This window comes from Aspergillus clavatus, genomic scaffold (assembly GCF_000002715.2).
Source record: "Aspergillus clavatus NRRL 1 1099423829805 genomic scaffold, whole genome shotgun sequence".
Lineage (NCBI taxonomy): Eukaryota > Fungi > Ascomycota > Eurotiomycetes > Eurotiales > Aspergillaceae > Aspergillus > Aspergillus clavatus.
In genome coordinates, this window is record NW_001517094.1 from 1,992,141 (window position 1) to 2,010,733 (window position 18,593).

Below are 18,593 nucleotides of genomic sequence, written 5' to 3' on the forward strand. Positions count from 1 at the left end.
TGAAGTACTTTGGATGTATAGATAGACCTTGGACCATTATAGTATGATTTAACCGACTCGTATCATACAACTAAATCAGATCTTTTGTAGACCCCTCAGCAACCATGTCAACCACATAACAAGAACAAACGCTGAACTCCATAGTGCAGGAAATGAGACAGACACGAAATAAAAATGATAACAAAATTTCTACATTCGATTCCAGGGTATAAGAAGCGCCATCACCGGCGAACCTAATATCTCTGTCTGCCCAGCATCGGTGCCCAAGTGACCGGATGAGATTCGGGCGTGGCCTCGTCGTCTGGCTTCCAGACCTTGATGGTCTTGTCGGCCTCTCCGGTGATAAGACGCAAGCCGGTACGGTCGAACGTGGAGGCCATGACACCCGCCTCGGCTTCCAGCGAGCCGGGCTGAGCCATGGTGTCGATGGACTGAAACTTGTGGCCTGTCTTCCAATCCCAGAAGCACATGGAGCCGTTGTCGCCGCCGGAGAAGAGGACGTTGTCCTCGTTCACAGCGATGGAGTTGATGACAGCGTTGTGGCCCTCGAAGTTCTGCATGAAATCACCCTCGGGGCACTTCCACTGCTTAATGCTTCCCGTGCTGGCACTGGCGAAGGTGAACTCGCGAGGGTGGATGGCGAGGTTGCGGACGCCCTTCTTGTGATGTGTCAGGACGCCCATCGACTTGCCGGCCGCCAGATCCCAGAGACGAACGGTGGAGTCGAGGGAGCCTGTGATGATCTGCGGGTCGGCTTCCTGGCACTTCACGTCGGCGACGGTGCCCTTGTGGCCTGACAGAACGTGGACGTTGCTTCGCGTCCGCATGTCCCAGACTCGGGCGACACCGTCACGACCACCGGTCACTAGGAGGTCGAGGCGCGGATGCAAGGCGAGGGTATAGACTCCGCTCAGATGGCCGTGGTAGTGACGGATGACCTTGTTTGTTTCTAAATCCCAGCACTTCACCATCTTATCTTCACCGCATGAGAAGAGATATGGATGTCGAGGGGACACAGCCAACCCGCGAACAGTCGAAATATGGCCTGTGAGTGTCAACCGCAGCGCGCCCGTCGCAAGATTCCAGATCTTGATCGTCCGATCGCCAGCACCACTGGCGAACCATTCGTTGTTCGGTTCCACGGCCAAACTCCGTACCCAGCCCAGATGTCCCGAAATCACTCTCATCAGCTTCCATGGCGGGTGCCAATCGGGTCTCTGCTGCCGTGTCGCCGAAGGCCTCTGGATCAAGCTCTTCGGCTGGTCCTCTCCGCCCACTCCACCTGCGGCCGGGCCAGCAGGTCTCTTCACAAGCGACATCGACGCGCCGCTCTGGTCCGCTTGAGGTTGTGTTTGCGCCTGGATCTTCGGGCGCTTTGCGCGGCCGGCAACGGCTTTAGCCTGCTTCGCGGCCAGTGCAGGTGGCAGTTCCTTCACGTCTGAGTATTCCGCTTTCCGTCTGTAGGAAAGACCAATTGACCCATCGGCGACGCTGGGTGTAATCATCAAATATTCCGGTCCGAAAAGTTCAGCGGTTCGTTTGGCGGACCTGCGCACGGCTTCGTCCGGCGTGGTGGAGGGAAAGACATCCATGATTATTGATTCTGGGATTGACACTGATCTGAACTATCGTTTGGAGTGTTCTAATCGTCGATAGATAGCGCAGTTCGCCACGACAGGACGTGTCGTGCGCGTCCTCAACCCGATCCTGGAAGTCTGATGATTGTGTTGAACCGATTGAGATTATCGCCGCATGCGTAATATAATCTATAGAATAAGTATGCCAGAAGGAAGAGGCGTGGAAAATGAGAATTGGTGATTGGATGTTGTTGGCAACGTAATCGTTCGGCTGGTGCTGAAGTCTGGAATCTTTTGTCTTTTCGGCGGAGAGCTTTCTTGACTTGGTGCCTGAGGCACAGACCGCAATTCAGGTGTCGGCAAGCTCCCCGCCAAAGCTGCTCCTCGTAATACAATCGCAGCTCCAGTGCTCCACACTTGTCTATCTATCACTTACATTCAACAGTACAACAACACTATGGATCCTCATCATGAAGCAAAATTCCCACTGCACGAGGCAGCTCGGGAAGGCAGAAGTAATATGTCGCTTACCAGTTATATAAGGCAAAGCTAACGTGTAACAGCCCAAATCGCCGAATCACTATTGAATGTAAGTACTCCGGAGCCCTGCCCCGCACCATAGTATCGATCAGTCGATCAGCATCCTGATGTACATTTGGCTTCATATCCACAAAAGCCATCATTCATTCCTAACTGGGAAATTTCTCTGAGCCCAGGCAAATCCAAAACTCGCTACAATCAAAGACGACGATGAACGTCTCCCCATTCACTGGGCAGCTGCCTTCAATCGTCTTCCCGTCGTAGAGCTACTTGTAGCTCAGAAGAACTTCGACCCAGACGTGGAGGTATGTATCGCATCGCCCTTTGACGATCTCTATGCACATATCCAATGCTCATAGTATCAGTAGGATGGCTCCGGATGGACCCCGCTCATGATTGCAGCTAGTCTCAAGAACGCTGAAGGCGACCCTATCCTGGAACTGCTGCTGCGAAAGGGAGCAGATGTTAGCATCAAGAGTGGTTCCGGTCAGGTGTGCAATTTTGCCTCTACTGCTTGCGCTACGAAGTATATAATGCTAATGCTTACTCCCCATTCTGGTCTAGAACGCCCTCCATTTCGCAACCTCCAAAGCCAATCTCTCCACCGTCCGTACCTTACTAGCCAACAAATGCAGTGCCAGAGTCAAGGATCGACGGGGCCAGTTACCACTTCACCGTGCTGCTGCGATTGGATCCGTCCCTATTATCAAACTTCTCCTGGAGGAAGGGAAGAGTCCCGTCAACGCTACGGATGTGGACGGGCTAACGGCTCTTCATCACGCGGTTTCTGAGGGCCATGGAAATGCGGCGATTACGTTGCTAAAGGCCGGTGCAGAGGCTGATAAACAGGATTCGGAGGGCCGACTCGCTTTGGATATGGCGCCTGATGAAATGGTAAGCTCCATCAGTAACCTTGAATAATGAATGAACAAAACTAACCATTGGGTCTACCACTGATTCTAGGTCAAGAAGTATATCCTCCAAACAGCTGAAAGAGAGGGAATTGAACTATGATGCCAACAGGAGGTATGATAGTCTACTTATCGCATGGAATATAATGTGTAACATACGATCACCAAACCTTGAATCTTCATCCATGCTAAAATGCAAATAGACTAATATGACACGATCTGTCAGTTTATCTATTAAAGTGTAACTGTATCAACATATTCATCGTCTTAATCCGGAAGGGAGAAGTCTCCGAAGAGAATGATATTTACAAGAAGAGAAAAAAAAAAAAAAAGAAAAAAAAAGGGGGGGGGGGGACACTGTCAAGATCTAGTGCGTGCAAGGAGACTCTCATTTCATGGTGCTGTCGACCAACTCTCGATAGATCTTCTTGAGATCGGCAATGTCGGCTTGAAGCTCATCGACCTGCTCGCTCTTCTCACCAAGCAACTCAAGCGTGGTCTGGTAGCGCTGGTCCAAGTCTTCCAATCTGGCCTCTAGTTCCTGCACGCGAGCATCAGATGCCTTCTTCTCCTCAGACTCCCGCATGAGGTCAACCACTTGCTTCCGAGCCTCGTCACGCTGCGTGGTTAATCGCGCGAGTTCGTCTTTGGTTGCCGCTCGTTCGCTCTCCAGGCGGCGAACTGTAGCGCTCATGCGCTCAACAAGCTGGACAGATGGTCCAGCGCCCACGGTTGACTCTGAGATGAGGTCGTTGATCCCTCGAGATTGGTGACTCGGAGCGAACCCGTAAGCGGAAGGGGTGGCTGGGGTGGCGGAGCCGCTATAGAAATAGTCTGGCTCAAACGTGATAGACGGAGACTCGGTGATTGATGGGATTGACACACTTGACGACATGGGAGGAGACAGAACAGGCACGGGAAGAGAGTTCTGGCGCGGTGGTGTTGCTACATCGGAGGCTAGGCCGTGGAATGTGGAGGAACGGCGGCTCGTGGGCCTGTGATCGGATAGAGAACTGACAGTCGTGTCCAGGTTGCTCGGCCTACGGCTGAATGCGACAGGGGATTGCGTGTGTGGCTGTTGAAGGAAGCCATGGGGAGGGAGCATCTGCTCGCGCCATTTTGCGCGTTCATCCTCAAGCTTCTGCGCCCAAGTCGCATCGCACACCTTCTTCTGCTCTGCAAAGTCCCTTTGAGCGGATACAAGGTCATCTGCTGCTTTTTTGAGTTTTTGTTCGAGCTTCTGGATTTCTTGTCGGTGCCCGTCAAGTTTGCTTTCCAGATCATGCTCGGTCTCTTTGGTGCTCTCCAGTTCTTCTTCCAGCCTCTTCGCTTTGAGGTTCTGAGGCAATGTTAGTCGGGATTCTTCTTACAAATAGTAGAAAATTGGCTGCTTACTAGTTCGCGCATCTTTCGTCGCATCTCTCCTTCACGACGGGCGATTTCATCACGTTCTTTCTCGACGTTCGCCAATCGCGAGAGTAGAGAGCCCTCGAGAGTCTGCCAGTTCTCACTCGCTACAGAGTATTGGGTTTGTAGAGTCTCAATCTGGCGTAGGAGTTTAACTTGAGCGTCGCTTGTGGCACCGGATGAGGCTTCTTCGGCTTTTGAGCGAAGCGATTCCATCTTGCTTTCCAAGACGGACTGCTCACCCTTCAACTCAGTCTCGAGAATTCTAGCTTTCTCCTTCTCTTGCTCAACACAGTCTCTAAGGCTGGCATTTTCCCTTTGGAGCTTCTCCTCACTGAGCTCGCGCTCAATCTTGATGCTCGCAAGCTCCTCCTCAAGCTGTGCTGTTCGCTGCTTCTCCTTTGCAAGCGCATCCGATTGAGCTTTGGCTTCAGCAGTCTCAGCACGAGTCACCGCTCGAGCGAGTTGTGCTTTCATTTCTTGAACGGTCTGACTTAATGCGTTGCGTTCATTGGTGACTGCCTCAAGATCCCGCGCGATCTTTGTTTGAGAGGACAGCGAGTCGGTAGCCCGTTTCTCAGCAGCTTCGGCCCGCTTTGCTCTTGCCTCGAAAATTGCCAGGTCCCGTTCCAGCCGATCTGTTCTCTTTTTGGTCTCGACCTGCATCTTTGAGTTCTCTGCGAGCTGCTGTCGAAGTTTCTTGAGCGCGGTGCGATGATCCATTTCGGATTTGGAAAGCTTTTGTCCTTCTTCCAGCAACAGCGCAATTTTCTCGTCCTTCTCACAGAGCTGCTTTTCAACACTTCCGGGCTCGGCCGATGCGGCATTCTGTTTTGCAGATTCGGCGGCCTCTTTAGCCAAGTATTTCAGCTTCGATTGTAGTGCATCAATCCGTTCAATGTAAAGGTGCATTTCATCCTGCCAGTGAGACTCTGCTGCTTTATGATCCGCCTGTAGTTGTGCAACTACAGGATCCTCACTACTAGAATCGGATGCGACTTCCGCGACGACGTTCGTTAAGTCCTGCGATACCCGTGGGCTTTCAAGCTTGACGGACAGTTTCTCGGATGCTGTCGAATCTTGCAATGAGCGTGAATCGGCCTGTACGTTATCTTCCCGCGGCATATGTTCATCAACGAGCGATGCGACGAGCTCCTTCGAATTTCGCGACGCAATACCGGAATCAATGCTGGGTCTAGTATCTGCTGGTAGGTCTAGAGAGCCCGTATCTCGCACTAAGGGGCTACTGGGACGGTCTTCTAGGTTGTTAACGGAGGAAACAACGGTTGACTCATTATCCATGCTTGATCGCGTGCCGTTGCCCAGTACCGGACTGGCTGGCGACGAGACCCTGCTCGATGGAGACTGAGCCGCTGTGTTTCCGGCAGCGTTGGATTTGACCATAGCGCGGGCCAGTCGTTCCTGGAGGCGCTCATTTTTGCGCGCACTGGAGGAGCTCCGCGATACAGCTGCTAGTAATTAGCGATACAGCTCTAATTGGAGGTCGCTCAGGGCAATTTGAAAGGCTTCGTACTGGCTGTAGTGGGTTGTGGAGTTGTAGACTGTACTGGGCTTTCATTCTGTTTCGACTTGACTGAAGGAGTCCTGGACAATGGCTTCTGATTCTCCTCCTCAGCCAAAATCATATCCAGTCTGGATTCCACGCCAGCAACTGCCTGCTGGAGAAATGACCCGACCTTCCATTTCGATTTGGGTCCTGAGTTTTGTGCCATGATGTCATTCGCAGCGAGCTATAGGCTCTATTTCTTGAAAGATGGCTACTTCCGAGTAGCAATTCATCGATCTGTAGTCATCGAAAGCAGCCGTTTCGGGCGATGGTGATGCGATCTGATGTCCGTTTATCGTTCACCGGTGCGATGAAACGTGGGATCTTCTCAATGAGCTAATGACAGTCTAGCAAAGTGTCTGAACGAACGACTAAAGAGACATTTGGGATGATAGAGAGAAGAACATTGAGAAGAGAAGAGATACAGAAGCATCGAACGGAAATTCCACGTTGGGGAAATGACAGCCTGCTTGCGTAGACCGAGTGCGGCCTGAGGAGCCAAAACGTGGACGCCCGCTTTCTTGGCATTCGCTATGACCTGAATGGGGATGGGGAACTCCATTCCAGTTATCACCAGTCCATACCGTCATTATTCTCAGGGCTACACTATCAGCGCCTTTCCTTCGACCTCCTGTTTCTGCTGATATAAAGCTGGGCAGGCTCCGTCCCGAAACGAGAGATCAACATAATGTCGTCAATCCCTCTGGAGCCCCCGACTTATCTGAGCTCGTTGCAGAACAACATTCGAGCTCGCCCGATCCCGTGGGAGGGAGCTGTTCGAGCTGGCAATATCACCGAGGACCATCTGAAGAAGATCAAGGCGGTCGATAAGGTTCGCAAAGAGCAGCGTCGTCAAACGATAGAAAGCGATCTTCAAGGTTATGTCAGTTTGCTTGCTGGCAGTGCCGATAGCAAGAGTGTTCTGGGGTCGGCCTCCAGGAGAACCGATATCGTCCAGTATATTCTTGTTCTAGCGGCGGATCTGATCAATGGTGTGTTCAGGCTGGCCAAGGGGTTGGAGTGCGCATTGACTGATCCTATCTACTACTGCTGCAGATGTTCCCTCTCTCGCGTCGGCACTGATCGCGCATCCCAGCCCCTACAAGCCATTTCTTCCACTCCTCCGTCATTCGACCAATGCCGATGATCCGATTCCGCTTCTCACTTCCACATTCTTAACAAGTCTTATTTCTTTTAGCCTCGGTTCTTCGACCAAGTCTGCCCCGCGCGATGAAGAGGCGCTTCCGCAGTTATACACCTACCTTTCCACCTTGACCCAGAACCAAGACAGCGGGCTGCAGGATATCGGGGTTCAGGGGTTGTCGGCGTTGCTGCGGACCGCGAGGTCACGGGAAATCTTCTGGAACCAGAGGAAGGAGACTCCTGATCCCTTGATTGAGATCCTCCGTGCTGCGGCGGGCGCGAAAGATAGCAGCTCCAGCACTCTGGCGGGCAGTTCGCGGGCCGTTGAGCCCGGTCTTTCCGGTGGTGTCGGGTTGCAGCTTTTGTATCGCGTGCTTCTGGTTCTGTGGCAGCTGAGTTTCGAGGGAGGTCTGGTTGGCGAGGGCCTTCAAGCGTGAGTCCCAATCCGACACGGTTATTATCTGAGGAAGCAGTCCCGCATCTAACAACCGTTCTGCAGCGATTACGAGATTATCCAACTATATACCCAGCTTCTGCGCCTCTCTCCCAAAGAGAAGACCACCCGACTGATCCTTGCGACTCTGAACAACCTCCTCTCCACCAATCGCACAATTTTGCTGCCGGTCGCGGTGTTTGTCCGCCTCCCAGCTTTGCTTTCCAACCTCTCGGGCCGTCATCTGACCGACGAAGATCTTCTGGAGGATCTCAATGCTTTGACGGCGATGCTTGATGAATACACCAAGACACAAACGACGTTCGATCAGTATGCCGCAGAGTTACAGTCGGGCCACCTTCGCTGGTCTCCGCCGCACCGAAACCCAACTTTCTGGCAAGAGAATGCCCGTCGAATCCTGGACGAAGGCAATGGGGCGCTCCCCAAGAAGCTTGCCGAGATTTTGTCCAAGAGCTGGGATAATGACAAGCAAGTTCTTGCGATCGGTTGCAATGATGTTGGCCAGCTAGTCAAGGCGATGCCGCAGAGGCGTGGCCAACTGGAGAAGCTGGGGCTCAAGACTCGGGTTATGGAGTTGATGGCCGACAAGGACGAATCTGTGCGATGGGAGAGTCTGCGTGCGGTTGGCGAATGGCTCCGGTACACTTTCGAGGGTTGATTATATCATTGAGTCGAAGCTACGAGCTTACCAATATTTTCCAACACCCTTCCGGGAATGTGATATACCAAGTACGAGTTGTCTGTTCTTGTCTCTAAGTGCTCGAGATGGATATATTTTGCATTAGATGATTACTACCAGCGCTTCCAGTTCTATGTCAGTATAGCGATATGAATCAGGGTTCTATTGATCTATTTATCCATCCGCCGACGATTTCACCAAGAGTCAACCGGCAATATACTCCTGTAACACCGCTAAATACGGTGCCGGAATTGACTCGATAATTCCTCAGGGTCATTCCCAACCTTGGGTACGTTCAACTCCAAAGTTTGTCAGATGTCTCACTTCGTCACAAATGGGACGTTCGTATCCGGAAGGGAAACAACCCATTTGTTGGAAACTGATCCATAGTTCGGACAGTATGCGTGAAATTGTATACCTAGTTATCCGTGTTTTTCCTTCATCTCGAACTCCCAGATACAATCCAAGTAGTCTACCTATTGTCCAGGAGAACCAGGAGTGTGTCTCTTGAGGTGGACCTTTTTGAGAATGATCAGCCGCTAAGAGACACAAAAAAGTAGAGTGGAAGCTAAGCAGAACAGAGTTTCAGTGTTATCTCGTTGGTTAAATTCCCATTTCCCACTTATATGAACTTGATCCCCATATGTTCCTCTATCCCACCTGTGAGCGCCTGAGATGTATCTACTAATCTTTTACTGCGCTCTTTATCCCTGCTCCTCTATCTAGTTCGCAAATCCCTCGAGTCTGGAGCCTGATTTCCATATAGTGCTATCCACATCCTACATTCCGACAATCCCACACTCCACGTTGAAAGAACGAGGAGATCCACCGCAGATCGATCGTATCCCGAGGCTCCCCAACTCCTCCGGGGGGAAAAAAGCAAATAGCGCCGCCTTGTCTGGATAGACAGTCGACTGATCACATTTCCCTTCATATGTCCAGGTCCTTTACTGGCTGTAAACGGTGCAAAGCCCGACGCCAGAAATGTGATGAGCAACGCCCTGTGTGTGGCCGTTGCCAAGCGGCTGGGGTACAGTGTCGATATGCAATGCAGCTGCAGTGGGGAGGCCGGACGTTTTCGCGGTCAAGATTAGGGGCATGCATGGGGAACGGAGGACTGCAGAAACTAGGTGTGTATTTAACAGTCGCTTCTCGTTGTGTTCGTTTGTAGCTCTGTTTGTTTCGTGACTCATGTTCGACTTTCTGCAGAATACTCTCCCGGTGAATTCATCTACACAACCAAATTGCCCACTACGGTCTCAAGTCCAGCCCTCCCTCGACCGATTGATCCCTTCTCTTCGCTATCTCCCGAGCAGAAATCATTGCTTCACCATTTCATCCAGGATGCGTCGCAGATCACCGCATGTCACTCCGGCATGCAGAAGGATATCTGCAAAATGCTCCTGCCAATGGCCCTCCAGACCCCCTCGTTACTATACGCGACCATGGCGCTGTCGGCAATCCACTTGCAGGCAGTAAACAATCAATCAGAGAATGTCAAGTCGGCGCCGGACATCGCACGGTCGATGGCCCTCAGCCTGGAGCACTTCCGCAAGGAACTGCAGGACCCGAGCACCAGGGGTTCGGATGCGCTGCTCGCAACAGCCCGCACGCTGTGCCTAGCGGAGATCCACTCGGGTGCCATCCATCCAAATTCGTGGCAAGCTCACATGGAGGGCGCAAAAGCCCTCATGCTCGCGACGAACCGCCGCGGGGGCGAATCCCCAGGATCATCGCAGGGTTTCCGCAGGTATCTGGACCGTTGGTACCAGTCGATAGTCTCGCTGACGGCATTGACGGGGAACGGGCCGCCCATCGAAGAGGCGACGCATTGTCCGAGCCGGGATATCACCGCACCAGACTATCTGGATGATTACTGGGGTTTCACGGTGAACCTGTCGCAGATCTTTCGCGCCATCGGCGCCGCAGCCTGGCGGAGCCATCACTTACAGAATTCAGGTATCATTGAAAAAGATACGCCGAGTCTCAGCAACGAGGCAACGATTCTCGAGTCGTCGGTGCGCACGCTCATGGCGCAGAACGCTAGCGCACATCCGACGTTCTATCCAGGCGTCGGCGAGGGGCTATCGAACGAATGCATCCGCGAATTCATGCTCTGCAACGAAGCCTTCCAGCACAGCGCACTCATCCAGATCCACCGGCGGCTTCGCAAGACACTTACTGCGTCGCCTCTTGTGCAGCATTCTGTCAAACGCATCCTGGAGTGCACGATACAGATCGGGCCGTCGGCGGGTCTCAGTCCGTGGACGATGCTCACGACCCCCTTGTTTATCGCGGGGTGTGAAGCGCGGGGCGAGGACCGCGAGATGGTCAGGCAGCTACTCTCGCTGCTGCATAACACCATCCGTGTACCGAATGTGCTCCAGTCAATGAAATTCTTGGAACAGTACTGGGCGAACCAGTTGAATGAGGATGAAGGCTGGAGCCACTATCTAGGTGAGTTGGGTTTTTTTTTTCTCCTTGCTGGGTGGAACATGCAGCTGACAGGACTAGAACGGATGAGATTCGATTTTATCCCGTATTGATTGATATCTTCCCGCTTGTTTTCTTTGGTTGATTCTATCTACCATGCGAAGGGCGTTTATGGTTGGGAGTATAGTTGACTTCCTGATGTTGTTTTTTCTGCTCAGCGGCCGTATGGCAATAGATATCCCAGCGTTGGCCTCGTTAATTCTTGTTTATATTGTATATTGCATCTCTGCCATTTAAATTTCACCACAGCAATCAAGCCACAAGCGACATTGTCAAGAAGTTACCAGGGTGTATGACCTTGCTTGTGTAGTTCTGACACATATCCCTTCCCTTAAAACTATCTGAAATGCCCTGTTCTGTTCTCCCTTCAAATCTTTCTGATTTAATGATTGATGAGCCATACATGCAGTCGAATTCCCTAAATACCAGGTAGTGTAGGGGTCCTGGCCATATCATGATGTACGACTAACGGTGATCCTCTCTTGCCTTTCCTCATTCTTCCTCCACCGTCCACTCTTTACGCTCAACAACATTTACTTCCCTCCTTCCAGCATCACACGCAAATCAACTTCCTATCTTCAACGAACCATATCAGGGAACCATGTTTGAGAAAGGAGGTAGGACTCTGGCTGATGGCTATGTATTCCACGGACCGAATCGTGTTGGAGTCTGCTTGTTCCTGCCCTGTCATCAGAAGGGTCGAGTACAGCACGGGAATTCCTCAAGGTAATGTCTGAATTGCCGTGAGTGTATCTAAGCACAATGCTTGCCCGTTTACCATTTCCTTTGCATTCGGACTCATCAAGTCCTCGAACCGCCAAGAGTACTGAAATCGAGCTGGAGAGGTGGCAAACACAGCCGCTGATTTCAGAATCATGGCGTGGTCAATCTGACAAGAATCCTCAGACCGGTAGCATCAGAGCGGCATCTCGTATCCAAGTGTCAGGTCGAAACCCCAGTCACCTGTTGCGCAGAGAGTCATTTCGCATCGTCCTGAGCGTCGATGCATATCTAATGCTCAGTGATTATCAATAGATTGGCCTGGTGGGCTTCTTTCTAACCCCTGACATGGGCCCAGAGCCTAACTTCCAGCATGTGAGCAATGTCAGCTCTACCATCCATGCTTAATGTTTCGGGCGCGTTGGCTTCGATATCCTCCCAGTCACGGAGATGCTTTTCGATGACCTCAGCCATGCCTGACGCGTGAAGTATCTCCGCTAGTCCATAGTGACAGTTGAGGAAAGTGATACTTGGCAGTGGAAGATCCTCTGGGCCATAGGACTGCGAGAATTTGACTTGAAGATCTTTAGGAAGGTTGGCTCTTTCATGAGGTGGAAAATAGTGATATGTTTTAATCTCATAGGTATGATCGACATCCTAGAAAAATGTATTGTTATTAGTCATAGCAGTATGGAAATCAGATTGGTTTACTAACAGTCGGCCAGAAAGCCAATTGGAATGACCCTGAATATGTCATGAAATTATCTTGAGATCTTGATAATGTAGGTAATACTGTTGGAAGTATCATTGATCCTCTCTGGTTTCATCCCGGCCCTTTGAATGCCGGGAAAGCAGTATCTCCAGCTGCTTCTTCCTCCAGTTGATACAGCTCACACTCTCCTCAGCAGAGCTCAAGGGGAGACAGCGATCTGGATTTACTCCGTAGCTCCCCAAATGAAAAATTCGGCTTGTCATGTTTTGGGTATCGCCCTAGAAGAGCAATTTTTCCCTCAAATACAAGGAAGTCTCCATTTGTCCTTCAATCAATTGTTGTCTTCATCGTTCAACTCTGTGATTTCTAGCCCTTGTAGTGCAGCTGATGGGGAATGCCTCGTAATAACACGACCATCCTCGTAACACAAGAGGACTTTTGCGCGTTTTTCGCGCAGGTTACACCTTGTATGCACCGATGGATATAGTAGTTCGTGTATCCGAAGAAGAATAACACAAAGATGACCCAAGACAGAATGGGACGCGGTTTCCCTTGTCTTGAGAGAGCCGAGGAGTGGCAGACTTGGGGCACTTTGGGTAGACGTGGACGATTATTCACAGAGGGTGCATCTTTATATATAGAGGCGTATACCTAGAGAATGCGGGTAAAATACAGAAGTAAGTCAGAGAGGGAAAGAGGGAGGTATTTCATGGCTGAGGGGTCGCCTTCGCAGCCCTTTGATTCACTCCCGGGTGGTGATCACCATTCAATGCAGCCATGCCGTCAAAAGAAGAGGCTTGACCGGAATGTAAGTACTCTGCAAAGAATGTGGGGTGCTACCGTCGGGTTGTCTAACCATACAAGGTTTGCATTGGCCATGAGTTTAAATCCATCGACACCGTGTAGAGGATCTGGTAGAAGTGCTAGAGTACCAGAGTGCCTGAGCAATCGATATGCTGAGCAGTGAGTAGGAGATACAACCGTAGCCTACATACGAAGCATACTGGTGCAATCGTGGATGATGGTCTAGATGTGATGAATATGTCTCAATGAATCAGTCTCCCCTGCAGGTTGCCTTATTTGGACTTCTGGAGTGAATCAATCAAGCATCGATCCCCTGTTCAATAGTCAGACAATAAAGCAAGCCACGGTTGGACTACAGGATATATTTAGAATATAAAGCTATCATATTATTGACAGGCGTTTAGAGAGGGCAAACAGACGCTGTTTGATCAAAACCACTTCTACTGTGTAAGTGATGGTTACTTGTTTTCTGCAGCAGAAGGGGCGCTTAATGCTGGTTTTATACAGGCAGATGAACACTGATCGATGAATGTCAATAATGCAATAATGCAATAATGCAATAATGCAATAATGCAATAATAATAATAATGGCCAAGTTCATTAATGGAGGACGGAGTTACAGAGTCCAGTGTATCGTGTCTCTCGCCTATTAGATGTTTGGCATAGCCGCCTAGGTTGAGGTCAAATTACCCCTGAAACCCGTCGCTCTCCACTTGGAGGATGGTCTGCCGATCGGCCCGGGCTAGTTGAGCACTTGAGCACATACTCGGAAAGTCATTCTTAGGCTGGAAGATCAAAGAGAAGATGGTCTGATTTGTGAAAAGTGTCTCAATGGAATGGCCAGTAGCGTCCATCTAGTATGACTGTGACGTCCACCGTCTACAGCTGAGAGACTACAGAGTAAAGCTGTTGCTCTTTTGATACTCCTGAGATGAGAGAAGGGTGTCGGAGCTGAATCCTATTCGAGTCAAACAGCGTCCATATTCGGATTGATTCTGTGGATGGGTTCATATACGGAGTAGTTAGAATCCTGATCTGATATGCGCAAGTCCAATCGCCGTCCTCATATCATATCAAACGGGACTCTTGGCCTGGATGCTAAAGATGCTAAAGATGCTAAAGATGCTAAAGATACGACTACTTTTAAAGCGTCTCCACATTGTCTGTGCAGCAGACGAAAAAAGGATTCTCGACCAACCAGATTACTGTTTCGGCTGGGAACTTCTTAATTCTTGCTTCTTCTTCCTCTTAGACTGAATAGTTAGATAGTTCTGACCTTCTGATAGTCTGATAGGATGGTTCTCCTTTAATATTCAGTTCTGCCGCTTCGCTTCCTCTCGACCCCCTGGGATCTTCCTCAATGCCCATTCTGATTCCTCCAATAACCCTCACTGAATACACCAACTGAGTGAACTGACAGAGTTAGTCCAACCCCCCTGATCTCTGCGACTCCGATTGTTACTATATCCGGTCAACAATCCATCCCTTAAAAGACTAATCGCTCTGGTGGCGCGTCTCATCATCCAACCCCTTCCCCGTGCTCTTTGTCAACATGAGGGTGCGGCGATCGAGGACTCTCAATCCGCCATCACTGACCACCGACTAAACTAATTATTTCCATTTTTTTTTTTTTTAATTCCCTCTTTCTCCTTTTCCCTTTCTTGCTTCTGATCGTCTTTTGTTTCTCTTTTTCCCTAAAACACAAAACAAAAAGATGCCCGTGGGCTGGCCTTCTCCGCCTGCTGCTGGCACCTTAACTTCTTCCCCCAGTGTCTATCATCCCGGACAACGTCACCACCACCGAGACAACGGAAGTAGTGCCAGTACAGCTTCTAGGAGCAGTTGGCCAAGCCCTCCTCCCTCCGCTTCTTCGGTGATCTCCTCTGCTGCCATCCCTGCCGCTGTTTTGGCCTCTCCGGTACACAGAAAGCCTGTGCCGCAACAGCATGCTTCTTCCCCTGTGAACTCCTCCCGCCTATCTGGGGCTGTCTTGTCCTTTCCCGTCCCTCCTATTGACCCGTCCTCTACTACGGTCCCGACTACTCATATAGCTGCTGCGTCCGGTGCTTCTTCGTCTGCTGCGGCCAAGACGGCTGTGGATCCTTCCCTGCAGCTCGACAGAGCTGTATCCTCTTCCCCCGTGGTGGTCAAAACCAATATACCCACTTCTCATTCTTCTTCATACTCTATTGCTTCTGCTGCTTCCTCTGTGTATGAGGAGGACGCTTCCTTATTCGTACCAAAAGATCTAGATAGGTATGGCAGCATTGAGTCTCCCCGCAGCCTCCTGCCCCCGTGCATGGTCTTCAGCTGGCCCCCCTCGCATGCTCTTCTCTTCCCACCCACCCATCCACCCCCCTTGACTATCATTTCCCTGTCTCAGACCCTTTGTCTGCTCCTCCCCTCAAAACAATCTGTACCTTGTGATTGTTGGATGGATCAGATCTCACATGCCCCCTTCCGCATCCTCCTTCGGACGTTTATAGAACTAACCTTCTGCTTCGGTTGCTCTTCCCCAGATCTCCTCGAGGTGGTCCCTCCGCTCCCCCTCTTCGGATAGATACCTCCGCATCCTACTGGCACGGGGAGGACGACGAGGAGGTCACTTATCCCACGCAATTTTCGAATGGAACCCCTGTGCATAGCCGTCTCGTCAGCGAACCGTTCATCCCCATCCTCAGCTCCCCTGTGGGCCACAGGCGCGCCCAAACCATGGCGTTGCACCCGGCTTCCAACCGCCCACCCTCTCTGCGCCTCGACTCCGGCGAACGGGCATCGTCGGCCGGGTCGCTGGATCTCAAGCAGCCCAAGACCCCCGGAAACAAAATCAGTTCCTTCTTTGGCTGGAAAGCAACCACCACCTCTCCCGGCGCGGAGTCCTCGAGCACTGAGATCTCCGACTCGGGTCGTTCGCCGCTCCCATCCCCCATGCCGCCCTCTGTACCCACCTCCCACTTCTCTATCACCCCGGCCACCACCGTGCCGTTTGATCCCACCCGATTACCGGTGCGAAACCCATCCGTGAGCAGTGCCAGTGTCTTCGATGCCGGAACCGCCTCCAAGCTGGCGGAATTAGAAAATGAGTTGCGAGAAATCAGCTCCGAGCTGGCAGGCTCCATCCGCCGGGAGATGGAGTTGGAGGATCTGGTGGAGCGACTGCAATCTGAGATGCCCACGGACGCGGCCAATCGGCGCACCAGTGACTATTTTTCGGACTCCGGAGCCTCCATTCGATACATTTACGACGCGAATGGGAAGATTGACGATCTGGAAAAGTATAAGCGATCTGCTGAGCAGGAACGCGCACAGCTCAAGATTGAGCTGTCGCAAAAGTGGCAGGAAGAAAGAGCCCGGAGAGCGGCAACGGAGTCGCACGTTCAGATTCTAGAATCGCAAGTCCATCAAGTAGGTGTTTGTGTGTGATTGTATGTGCCCTTGCACTGGGCTAATGTTAATGTGAAATAGCTCCGACGAGAAAGAGTAGAATCCTCTGATTTATCCTCCAAAGCTCGGGAGCTGGAGTTGGTTCTGGATGATACCCGCCGGAAACTGGCGGAGGAAAGGCAAATCAAAGATAACTTTGAAGATCTCCTGACCGCGATGAGAGTGGAGTTGGAGCAGCTGCGGAACGAGCGCGATCATCTTCGCGACAATGTAATACCTCAGTTGCAACAGCAGCAACAGCAGCCACCGCCGCCGCCACAAAGCGCACCTGCGCCTGACTCATCCGAGATCGAGCGATTATTAGGCGAGATCGAAGCGTTAAAGATCGAGAATGCTTCGCTAGCTCAATTGCAAGGAAGCAGATTCGCTTCGATCGCCGAGGAGGATGGAATGCCCCCTCGGCGGATCTCGGGACTGGGTCTCTCGCGGTCAAACTCGCTAGCGCGGATGCACTCGAAACCTAACGGACCGAGCGGATTGTCCCGATCTAATTCCCTCTCGCGGTCGAACTCCGTGTCCACAAAGGACCGTGAGAACCGCGAAACGTTGGCGGATCGTATGGAGGACGTCGAGGCGCAGCGGGACGCGCTGCACCAGGCTTTGCGGTACATGCTCCTGCGCCAGGAACAGCAGGCCCGTGAGTACGAAAAGCGAACGAGGGTGCTAGAAATGGAGCTAGCTCGTGCGCAGGAAGCGGGCTCCCCGCGCAAGCTGGGGTACGAGCGAGAGGTGCGCAACCTCCGGGAAGAGGTAAACCATCTGCGCCAGCGTGCGGAAGACGCCCTGGACCAGAAGTGGCAGTGTGAGAAGGGACTCGCGGGATTGAAGATGGACCTGGACCGTGCCGAGCAGGAGACCACATCCCTGCGAGTGTTGCTCCAAGAGCACGACATCAGTGTCCCTGACGGCGTTGAGATCGATCGTGACGGGTTCGCCGAGGTCATCGCCACCTCCTCCTCTCTGGAGACGGCGTTCAAGCAACTCCAGGCCGACCGGGAACATGCCTCGCACTCGCCGCTGGTGGAGAGCAATGAGTTCGCCGCGTCCGTCAGCCGCACCGACGCGCTGGGCAGCGACGTGCAGGAGCAGCTGCAACGAAACAGCTCGCTGCGCAGCCGGCTGGCCGAGGCGATCGGCAAGGGCGAGATGGAGCAGCAGCTCTCGGCGACACGCATCAACGAGCTGCAGGGGCGGCTCAAGGATCTGGAAGACACGCTGTTGATGGCGCAGCAGCATTCCGAGGACGAGATGGCGCGGCACGAAGAGGAAATCCGCAACCTCGAGGTCAGCCACAACGCGCAGTTGATGCGCATGCGGAATGGATCCCGCAGCCCAGCGGCTCTGTCGCCTAAACCGCCCAGCACACCGTTCGGCGCGCGCTCACCGCGCCTCGACAAGACGACGAGCGGCGAGGGCATGCCCCTCACCGAGGCGATCCAGTCGGAGACTCTCGAGAAGCGGGTGAAGGAGCTGGAGAAGCTCCTCCGGGATGCGGACACGGAGATGGAGGAGGTGGTCAGTCGGATGAACCGGGCTCAGATCGAGGTGGCCGAGCTGCAATCTGACCGGTACGTATCTCTTTTATTCTCAATTGCTCCTAACGAGGCTAACCCACGACGTGTAGAGACGAAGCGCTGCGCCAGACTCGGAGACTCCAGGCAGAGATCCAAGCCGAGCGGGAAGCATTCAAGGCCTTGATGGCTTAGTAGAACTAATATTGTACTCTTGTATATAGCATGTATGGAGTTGGGGAGTGGGTGCCTGCTGCCATGCAGGTCATTGTCGTTATACTACTCATTTTGGCCTCGGCTTGCGGGATGATCACGTATATGTCAGCCACTGAGTGGCCATATCTTTCCCATTATAACATATCATATCGAATCTTAATACTAGGTATCCTCTGGAGTACTCGCATACGTGTTCTGTTCTATTCTTTGCTGTCCTCTAGTACTAGGTATGCTAAGTAGATAGTAGACTGGAGGTGGATGAGTCAACCTTATCGGGCTGTTTGCGCTGTTTGTCTCTTCCTTGTTCCAGCTTTCTTTATCTCTCCAGCTTTGCTTTGAGCTTCTATACCTGCCATCTGAACACTTTGCCTCTGGACGGCCTCGTATATAAGACCTGTCTTACATCCCTCGAGTC

At 51.9% G+C, this 18,593-nt stretch overlaps 7 protein-coding genes across 7 annotated transcripts, besides 3 other annotated features; 4 read left to right on the forward strand and 3 right to left on the reverse strand.

Moving 5' to 3' along the window:
• Window positions 1–233: 233 nt before the first annotated feature.
• Window positions 234–1,592, reverse strand: ACLA_024810 (WD40 repeat domain-containing protein; the record flags this gene model as incomplete). The annotated part of the gene is made up of 1 exon (XM_001269190.1): window positions 234–1,592. The coding sequence occupies one exon, from the start codon at window positions 1,590–1,592 to the stop codon at window positions 234–236; it is 1,359 nt and encodes a 452-aa protein (XP_001269191.1).
• A 442-nt stretch (window positions 1,593–2,034) lies between these two features.
• ACLA_024820 (ankyrin repeat domain-containing protein) lies at window positions 2,035–3,131 on the forward strand (the record flags this gene model as incomplete). Its single annotated transcript, XM_001269191.1, has 6 exons — window positions 2,035–2,092; window positions 2,141–2,166; window positions 2,294–2,422; window positions 2,486–2,608; window positions 2,682–3,011; window positions 3,081–3,131. The coding sequence occupies 6 exons, from the start codon at window positions 2,035–2,037 to the stop codon at window positions 3,129–3,131; spliced, it is 717 nt and encodes a 238-aa protein (XP_001269192.1).
• Window positions 3,132–3,337: 206 nt separating this feature from the next.
• Window positions 3,338–3,370: a microsatellite.
• A 46-nt stretch (window positions 3,371–3,416) lies between these two features.
• Window positions 3,417–6,168, reverse strand: ACLA_024830 (M protein repeat protein; the record flags this gene model as incomplete). Its single annotated transcript, XM_001269192.1, has 3 exons — window positions 3,417–4,367; window positions 4,424–5,904; window positions 5,970–6,168. 3 exons carry the CDS (start codon window positions 6,166–6,168, stop codon window positions 3,417–3,419), a joined length of 2,631 nt encoding a protein of 876 aa, XP_001269193.1.
• Window positions 6,169–6,690: 522 nt separating this feature from the next.
• Window positions 6,691–8,257, forward strand: ACLA_024840 (H(+)-transporting V1 sector ATPase subunit H; the record flags this gene model as incomplete). The annotated part of the gene is made up of 3 exons (XM_001269193.1): window positions 6,691–6,994; window positions 7,059–7,578; window positions 7,645–8,257. 3 exons carry the CDS (start codon window positions 6,691–6,693, stop codon window positions 8,255–8,257), a joined length of 1,437 nt encoding a protein of 478 aa, XP_001269194.1.
• A 1,069-nt stretch (window positions 8,258–9,326) lies between these two features.
• ACLA_024850 (fungal specific transcription factor domain-containing protein) lies at window positions 9,327–10,824 on the forward strand (the record flags this gene model as incomplete). The annotated part of the gene is made up of 3 exons (XM_001269194.1): window positions 9,327–9,408; window positions 9,488–10,735; window positions 10,787–10,824. 3 exons carry the CDS (start codon window positions 9,327–9,329, stop codon window positions 10,822–10,824), a joined length of 1,368 nt encoding a protein of 455 aa, XP_001269195.1.
• A 1,003-nt stretch (window positions 10,825–11,827) lies between these two features.
• On the reverse strand, window positions 11,828–12,248 carry ACLA_024860 (uncharacterized protein; the record flags this gene model as incomplete). The annotated part of the gene is made up of 2 exons (XM_001269195.1): window positions 11,828–12,148; window positions 12,207–12,248. The coding sequence occupies 2 exons, from the start codon at window positions 12,246–12,248 to the stop codon at window positions 11,828–11,830; spliced, it is 363 nt and encodes a 120-aa protein (XP_001269196.1).
• A 1,287-nt stretch (window positions 12,249–13,535) lies between these two features.
• Window positions 13,536–13,586: a microsatellite.
• A 515-nt stretch (window positions 13,587–14,101) lies between these two features.
• Window positions 14,102–14,139: a microsatellite.
• A 582-nt stretch (window positions 14,140–14,721) lies between these two features.
• ACLA_024870 (uncharacterized protein) lies at window positions 14,722–18,157 on the forward strand (the record flags this gene model as incomplete). Its single annotated transcript, XM_001269196.1, has 4 exons — window positions 14,722–15,263; window positions 15,527–16,412; window positions 16,473–18,019; window positions 18,076–18,157. The coding sequence occupies 4 exons, from the start codon at window positions 14,722–14,724 to the stop codon at window positions 18,155–18,157; spliced, it is 3,057 nt and encodes a 1,018-aa protein (XP_001269197.1).
• Between the last annotated feature and the right edge of the window lie 436 nt (window positions 18,158–18,593).